Raw genomic sequence first — 9228 nt, 5'->3', positions numbered from 1 at the left:
GGGCGTCTCGGCCCCGGGGCTGCGCCTGGTGCGTCTTGTGCAGGTTTCAGGAGTCCGACACCAGCCTGCAGTCCGGCTGTCGGTGCTCCGGGCCCTCCGTGGTGGGAAGTGATTGCATCTTGCAAACCTTTTTATTTAGGACTTTGGAACACTGCACACCGACTTGGGCGAGGGAAATGGCCATCTCTGGGCTCAGTAACTTTGTTGTTTCCCTGGTTTGTTAGATAAATCCCACTGTTGCTGTTCTCTGAACCTGAGGAGCCTTACAGTTATGTGTCCAGGTGAAGAACCCAGACAATGATTGGGAAACTCTTTGGACAGTGTCCCTTGCTGCCCTGATTCCAATAGAAGTGATAACGCACATAAATATTTCATCTGACTGTTTTGAACATAGGTCGAAACAAGACAAGTGATAACTGTATCCAGGTAGTGACATCACAGGGCCCAGGGACAGGTAGACTGGGAGACCATGTTTCCACCGTACCTCATTTGTACCTTTTGAATTTTTTACCACGTGCATATATTATGATTCAGAACAAGAGCACTTTGTAAATAGAGAGAGAACATTTCAAATAACACCACTCTGTAACCGATGGCTCCTTTGCATAAAATCTCAAAGCTTTGGTAATGGGGAAGCCAAACCTGAATTCCCTGAAAAGTACTATTCGACTCTGACAACAAATGTGTGTTAAATTAGCTAAGTGAACGGCATTAAAATTGATTTATTTTATAACAACTTAAGCTCTGCCTGTTGGGCATTCCAGTGAACACCGAATTGTTTCAGCAGAGGGGCCAGATCTATTGCAAAAAATTTACTGAGAGCATGAATCTTTTGAATAAGGACACTTTAAAATTTTAACTAATGAGTTTGTAGTTTAGATGTTAAAATATACAGCTCTATTTTTAAAAGCTATTTTAACTGCTGTAGAACTTTTCTATGTGAAACATTTTGTGGCTATCTATTTGATTTTTGCTAATAAACTTCCAATGTATGAATAATCAACAATTTACATAAATCCTGACTGCCTCATTAAGGCAAATTAAACAAGGCTTTTCCAAACATGATTGTGCACACAGACAAAAGATATTTAAAATATCCGCCATCTCCAAGAACTTCTTAGATCATTTAGTTTACGATACAAAATGGTAGTCCTTCAGTTTGTACAATTTCATGCATAGACATTTGTTTAGAAAATGTCTTGAGGTATTAGACAGCATCATTGGAATTTTCATTATCCTAACAACTGCTATAAAGCAGACACTCTGACAGAGAAATTAAATGAAATTAAGGAAAATGGGAGACAGGCTCCCCGTGCTTAATGCGTGAGTAAATACCTACATGAGAAAGTTCAGGGGAGCTGGTAAAACAGGAGAACCTAATATTTGAAATCACATTCTGCAAATATAACTTGTAAATATATTACATGAAAGACTGGATTAGCAGTAGACCTTCACGGCAAGAGGATTCATAATTTGTTTGTTGAAGTAATCAGAAGAAAAAGATCTGTTTCTTCTAGTCAATATACAAAACAGTTTGATTTTAAACTATGTATTTGATACTCTTTGAGGCCGAGGCTGGAATATTCAAAACACCTGCAGCCCACCCCCACCAACCCAGGACGAAAACCAAAACAACAAAGAAACACTTGAATAAACCAGAGCTCCAGTACCTGTTAGCAACAGGACTAAACATCTGAAGACAGGGTGCTGTGCCCCAAAAGAGAACAACTGCTAAACTCATGTGACCTCAGGTCAACTACAGTCGAGCCCAGAGCTTCATCTAGTAATTAAAAATAGCCTAGAGTGGAAGCGGACACAGACTGGAAGAGACGTCAGACCGGAGAGCTGGCTGGTGGTGGGTTCCTGCGGGCCCAAATCACGCAGTGGAAGCCTGGTGTGCTGATGTGGGCTGCAGGTGGTGCTTTGGAGCGCCCCGTCCCCTTTAATGCCCACTATTCTTCCCCAGGGTCAGAGCCCGGTAGTTCTCATATGTGCAAAGAAAACAGTCTGAATGAGTCTACCTTTACTAAACACCATAAAAATTAAAAACAAGGCCCTCCCTGGTGCTGCTCTGGGTCAGGACACAGCACTACAAGCTGGCTGCAGCCGCCTCAGTGTGAGTTCAGTCCCCAGCCCATAGGCCACCCCCAGGGCGCGGCAGACCCCTCCTGTCTCCCCAGCCCCCCTCAGCAGTGTGTTTCAGTAGATCTGCCTGTTGTGCTCCCCGCTCTGTCTCTGGTGAAGCCTCCCACCTCCTGCCCCTCTGGCCTGTACCCCAGTTCTTGTACATAAATACTTCTAAATAATATTTATTCTGGTCTCAGAATAAGTCGGACTCCAGACCACCCAATGGGTCACACAAGTAGCCAATCATATACTAACTGTGGTGGAACCTTTTAAAAGCAACACAAAAAACAATGAAAATGGAAAGAAAGAAAGTGTAACAGGAAGACCTCAATGAAAAAGAGAACACAAACCAGAAAAGAGAAAACCTGAGCATAACAAATGACAATGAGCACTTATGTCTCAGTAATCACCTTCAACGCAAACAAACTCAAGCCAGTCAAAGATGCAGAGCAACTGCATAGATTTTAAAACAAAGGCCTTCTGTTATTTACAGGAAACCCGTCTTACCAAGAAAGACAAACATCGGCTTAAGGACTGGAAAGCAGCACAAGCAAATGGCTACCCTGAAAGCAAAAGAAAAAAATAACTAACAGCTATACTTACCGCTGACAAAAGAAAATATTTCCAATTAAGAAAGATAATAAGAGCCTCCCTGCTGCACTAGGGCTTCAGGAATAGAAAGCACCTACTATGGTATAATAAAGGCACATCAACAATCAATGTAATACTTAATGGTGAACACTGAAAGCTTTCCCTCTACCTAAGGATCAACACAAGGGTGTGGGCAAGCGAGAAAGAGAAATGCAGATTTAAAGGATGGTGATAGAAGAAAATAATGAATTAAAAAATCAAACAATACAAGAAATAAGCAAATGACATGGTGAGACGTTTCACGGAAGAGGATATACAGGTGGTAAATAAATCCATGAAAAGATGTTCAGCGTTATTAGCCATTAGTGATATGGGAATGATGCCAAAAAATTTATGCTGTAGCTATACACCAGACTATTATGCAGAAGTGGAGAAGAATTAAGCCTAACTTTATGTACTGGTATGGAAGCTTTCTAATATATTGTAGTGGTGGGAAAAAAAGGAAAGCACCAGTGAAAACTTACAGTGTGAGACCACTTCCATTAAAGATGTGTATGTTTGTGTAAAACCAGAGGAAAAGCTCTGGTTACCAGGTGTGCCACAGTTCTTGAAAGCAAATTATTCAAATGAACAGGATTATAATTTAGGTATCCCCTCTGGGTATTGGTGTTAGGAAATAGCCCTTGCAAATATTCCAATGTCAGACATTTCTGGAGCTGAAAGACTCTTAAACTTCTCACCCCAAACCCCTTACCATACAGACAATAAACTGAATTCTAGATAGGAACCCAGATCTTCCCACAAAAAAAGTTCTAATTCTGGGGCTGTGTGCTTCTGAGATAAGAGGTGACTGACTCAACAAATAGTTGACTGGAAAAGGTGGGTTTGGCTTGAATTTGAGAACAGTTAGAAAGATTGCCTCTGTGTGTGGAGAGACTGAGGTGCGGGGGTGGGGTTGGGGTGGGGGGTGCCCTTGGTCTCCCAAGGAGTGAAACAGAACAGACAATATACCCAGAAAAGACTCTACAGGATCTTGATCCCAAAAGCAGCAGTTGGTCTCCAGAGAACATTCTAGAGATTCTAAAATCTTCCGCCAGTGGTGTTAAGCCAGGCCCCCTGGAGGTAGCTGTGAGCCAGGGTTACCCCTGCAGGTTTGTGTGTGCGTGCCTCTCCTTCCTCACCATGTCAGGACCAAGCAGGCAGCACACACCTGCTCAAAGCTAATATTCTATTAAACAATCACCAAGACTCACTCATGCCACGCAGATGCCGACAGATGCCTGCAGACTCCCAGGGGCAAAAGGCCCCAACGGAAAGAGCTGGCACTTGTTCAAATGCCACCCGGGGCTATTGCAGCACGTCCAGCCACTCAAATTGAAACTGCTCAGGGCAAAGAGTTCTGGAGTGATCCTTTAACTAGCAAGTGTCTTCCAAGCTCTTTGATCTTTTCTTTCTTTGCAGGGCATGAAGAAACTCGGGACAATAAAAGGTAACAATGGTGATCTTTTACTGTCCCCCTGTGCTTTTTTGGCAGGTACAATAGAAGTACTTAACATACTTCATCCACGCAGTATTTTTCACAGCAATCTGCAAGGATGTATGATGGTTCCCCTTATTCAAATGAAAAGTCTGAGTGAGCATCGGAGTGGTTAGGTAATTTGCCAAAGTTACTGTAGCTAACAAGTGGCAAAGACAGGATTTGAAATGAGGTCCCTTTGGTATTCATGCCCATCCTCAGTTCTACTCAGCACGCAGCTTTAAAACCATCTGTAAAGTTATAAAACCATCTGTAAAGTTACAATGTGATCGATAAAGCAAGAATTCTCTAACAAGACAAGTCCTTTAAAAAACTCAAGGAAGAAAATGAAAGCACACGCCTGTCATCCATTAGAAACTCAGCACGCTTAGTTCTTTAAAAATCATTATCTAGTGTCCTGGCTTCTGCACAGAGGCATGGAATGGGCACACAATGGTCTACTCTATGGCTTTAAACGGGTCCGAGGGGCGACGATCATACAGTTTAAAATAGCAACACTCACATGGTTTCATAGTAAGTCACTTGGCCAAGTTAAAAATAGACTCTAAACATAGCAAGAGCAGAAATTCAATCTAAGATACCAAGGCATGGAAGCAGTGACAGCTGATTATTAATTTGTATAAAATTATTTGCCTCCATTTCAGAGTGGGTCTGTTCTCTCTCTACAGAAGATAATGCATGTAGACATGTGAATACCTATGTGAATAAACGAAGATGACATTTGTCTACTTATTGATCTATAATCCTATCATTTAGAAACCTAATGCTGAGGCTTTTGTATTTATGAACACATTGGACATATTACAATCATGCAAATTGCCTGAAAATCCTTAGGTGCTTAATGCTTAAGGTTACACACACAGCTCCTCTGGGTAGAAAACTAAAAAAGATGAGGGACAGAAGACGCATTCATAACCACTCCCATTGAGCGCCTAGTCAACTGAACAGTGGCAGAGTTAGTAACTTGGGTGAACACTCTGTCATTTTGTCATTTGAAACCCTGAGAGCTGGTATGCCAGATAAAAACTCTGAGCACTGTGCCAAGAACTCACTCCCCAGAGCCCCAAGTGGCCTTCAGGAGGACTGGAGTATAGATTTTCCTTTAGTCAAAAAAATGTTTGGAATACATAATTAGTTTCTCGTGGTTGCTGGGGTGCTCCAGCTGTGGACCAGATTATTCTGGGAAGAAGTCAGGAAATGTGTGTTCTTAAATCACTTAATTATGATCCATGTGTTGCAACCCACTGAGGGGTGCCCTGAGATTCCCAGACGAGAGAATGAAGCAGGAGCGGGGGTCTGGAGTCCGAAGTCTGTTTATTAGGCCTGCCCATAGGTATATATAGAGTCTGTACTTGCAGGGAAAAACAGGAAATGTGCCCACTGACGCAGGGAGTGGGGTGCATGTTTGTAGGGGGCCTGAGGCTTCTTGTAGCTTCTACTTGAAACAAAGTAGTGGGCTGCAGCTATTTGCAGGACAGAGTGCACTGTGCTCTGCTGGCTTGCTTGCTGGCCTTGCTGGGGAGTGTGCTCACCCATGCACAACGTTAGCCAGGGCCGACAGGTGCACTTGAGGTCCTGCAGAGTTAGCCACAACCATGAATATCAGGAAAAGAATAACAGACGTGGGTACTTTAACTGTAAATAATGGCACATCACATCAAACAAACCTCTCCGTGAATCCACCAGAGTAATACATCTCCATGTATCAAACAGATCCATTTTGTTTGAGTATTTTGGATACCATCTGAAGGACTGAGAAACATCAGAAGGATTCACAGTAAAATTGATTTGTAAACAGAAACAATAGCCCCTGTCTTTTTTTAAAAAAAAAAAAAAAGTTTGGAAGAAACTTATTTGTGAGACATGATGCAAAACTGAAATATTATCACAGAAACGCAAGCGACTGGTTAATGGTGGTTTTAGAGTCAAGCTGTCCGACATTGTAGCTCCGTTTTGTCAGATACAAACTACCAATCTTTGGGCAGGTTTCCTAAAATGCCAAGGAGGAATAATCAGAGAGTATCCTCCAGAGGGCTGTTCTGAGTATTAAGGCCATCGAGTGGTTATGGACCTAACACATGGGATTCTAAATATGTTTTTAAAAGCAAAAGAGGCAACAGATAGCACCAACTACCCAAGTGAAGTGGATGACTACAACGGAGGACAGATTTTCTCAAAGAGCTAAGGAGAGGGAGAAGGTTTTACTTTTTTGTCACAGAAACAATAAACTTCTGTCACGGAAAACTATTCAGACTTTAGGAGGAGGAGGTTATAAAATGAACCTTTGCATGTCAACAGTAGCTTTGTACAGCAGGGCAGTCATGAAAGCACTATACTGTAACTCATGCAAGGGACTGATACATTCTCCAAAGATTTTGTCTTCTAACTTGTGTTAGGTAGACCATGAAGATCCAGATGAAAAATGTCAAATGACTGGTCTCGTCAGTGTGTCTTCAGCAGAGCCAGATCAAGCTTAGGTGTGGGCGTTAATGAAGGTATTTATTAAATGCTTGGTTGTAACTTTTGGGGGAACATAGAAAATACTGTTGTATGGTTGGGGCAAATACAATACAGAGCGATCTCTTCCCTGTGAAATAGCCATAATTAGCACTTGATTTATAATTAATATTCTACTTAAAAGCCTATGAATTCAGGGCCCACCCTGATGGTGCAGTGGGTTGTAGCACAACGCTACATGCTGGCCACGGCAGCTTCAGCACGAGGTCCATCCCCGGCCAGGGAGTGACCCACAGGGCGCGGCAGACCTCTCCTGGCCCGCCTGCTGCTCCCCTCAGCAGTGGACTTTGACAGTTTACCTGTTCTGCTCCCTGCTCTGTCTTTGGTGAATCCTCACCACCTCTGCACCTCTGGCCTGTACCCCAGCTCTGTATGCATAAATAAATAAATCTTAAAAAAAAAAAAGCCAAGAAGCCTGTGAATTCAAAGGCCTTGAAACTTATTCAAGGCACTGTAAAAAACAAAAAACAAAAAAAACCTATTGAATAGATATTTAGTCAAATTACTGAAACTCAGAATTCCTTGCTCTTCACCTAGAGATATAATTCATCTCTTCTAGGAAAGGACACCATTAGTGTAATTCTGTGTCATCCACATATTCCACGGTGTTCTGGAAAACGGATAATTGACCACCTATTATAGATACAAATCACGGCCGAGTGAGTGTGGCCTTGAAGACACAACACGTATTATACCTCTTTGACGTACACACAGTTTGGGCGGTTGGTGTTTCCGTTTTGCGAGTCAGTAATTTAGTAGACTTTGGGACACTAAGTGCTAAATGACAAAAACAAAAGCTCTAGCGTAAAGCTACCAGTTCTAGATGCATCTCGGCTTTGAAGCTCAGGTGATTTTGCTGTGCCTCACGGGTTAGCCAGCACACAGTAGGCATTTCACAGATATCTTCTGAGTGGTGAGTGAGTCTCCCTTCTCCCAGAATGGAGAGGGGGCTAACGAGAACAAGTCTGACTCACTCACCCACCCCCTGCGGTTCGCAAGCTCCTTCTTTTTATTACCCGGTGAGGAGGGATTGTGAGCCTGTGTGGAGAAATGAGGAGGATGAGGAAGCTGGGTAAACTCTCTTACCTGCCGGCCAGCTTCCCTTTGGCCTGACCTCCCCAGCCCCCCATTCTTGACTTTCTTGCACATACTTGACTTTCTCTTTCCTTGTTAGCCTTCCTAAAAATAACTTCCTTTTCTGACCCTCTCTCCTGTTACTGCTCTTCCCTCCCAACTTCACACCTTTTACCTTCTTGAAAAGATAGCTGACCTGAAAAAAAGTATAAAGAAAAGTCCAGGTAAACCTGTGAAGGTTTTTGTTTTTTTAAAAAGATTTATTTATTTGTACATACAGAACTGGGGTACAGGCCAGAGGTTCAGGGGCAGCGAGAGGCTTCACCAGAGACAGAGCGGGGAGCAGAACAGGCAGATGGACGAAGTCCCCTGCTGAGGGGAGCAGCGGGCGGGCCAGGAGAGGTCTGCCGCGCCCTGTGGTCACCTCCAGGATGGGGATCGAACTCAGGCTAAGCGGCTTTAGCTTCTCAGTGCTGTGCTCTAACCTGCTGCGCCCCCGGGGAGCCCCACAGGCATTTTATTAAGTGTAAGTGGCCATGCTTGTAGTCCAGACGTTCCCAGTCAGGTTGGTGCTCATCTTTGAGGCTTTTTCTGCTTAATTCTGAAGCTGTGCATGGTATTGGGCTGCTGTATAGTAAACCAAACAACAGTACCAACTTGCTTTATGAGATTGGTTTGGTGACTATCCGCAGGAATTTAAAATCCACTTTTCCTTCTCTGCCATCATGTGTGGGATTTAGTCCGTCTGTTTCTTGCCATGTCTTATCTCAACACGTTGAGGATCAGGCAATTCCCAGCCAAGAAAGAAAAGCAGAATCATCCCGTTCCAGTGAATTTGGCTTAAAACTAGTAGTAAAAGCAGATCCCACTCCAAGGGGAGACACTGGCGAAGAACCAAGCAGGGTCTCTAGGGAATCACACGTAGGAGGGCATGTTTGTTTATGCCAAGTCAGGGTCCCCAGCATCTGGCCAGATAACACGGAAAACATCACGATCTGGACAGTTGGTCATATTTTGTTGGAGAGGATTTTTCTCTTTGCTTTTATGATTCTGTCCCAGTAGATCCATTTAGTAATAAATATAGAGACCTTTGTTTAGAAAAAGGCCTTCTATGTACATGTGTGTGTGTTTGGATATGTGTGTGTGTACATTTGTGTAAAAACTCACATGGATCCGTAAGTGCTTAGACATCATGCAGGCGATGCTTCTTGTGTTGTATAATGCCACATGGACTCTCATTAATCTGTCAGCCCTGGCTGTACCGGAAGGTTAGGGTGAAGGAAGAGAACACATGTCAGACACAACCTCCTACCATCTCAGGGAAAGTCAACCACTTTCTGAATTAAGAATAATGTCTGTGTGGGCCCTCCCTGGTGGCGCAG

The 9228-nt window shown here is 43.3% G+C and overlaps 1 protein-coding gene across 1 annotated transcript in view; it reads left to right on the top strand.

Annotated features, from left to right (window-relative positions):
• Window positions 1–6643: 6643 nt before the first annotated feature.
• EFCAB2 (EF-hand calcium binding domain 2) overlaps window positions 6644–9228 on the top strand; it is a 56612-nt gene continuing 54027 nt past the window's right edge. Inside the window, exon 1 of the mRNA XM_012730792.1 lies at window positions 6644–6750. Coding sequence (XP_012586246.1) covers window positions 6678–6750 — 73 coding nt within the window. The 5' untranslated portion in view covers window positions 6644–6677. The remainder of the gene's footprint in view (window positions 6751–9228) is intronic.

The sequence above is a fragment of the Condylura cristata genome, unplaced genomic scaffold, assembly GCF_000260355.1.
Source record: "Condylura cristata isolate star-nosed mole 26May11 unplaced genomic scaffold, ConCri1.0 scaffold00029, whole genome shotgun sequence".
NCBI classification, from domain to species: domain Eukaryota; kingdom Metazoa; phylum Chordata; class Mammalia; order Eulipotyphla; family Talpidae; genus Condylura; species Condylura cristata.
This window is presented reverse-complemented; position numbering and strand designations above follow the sequence as displayed.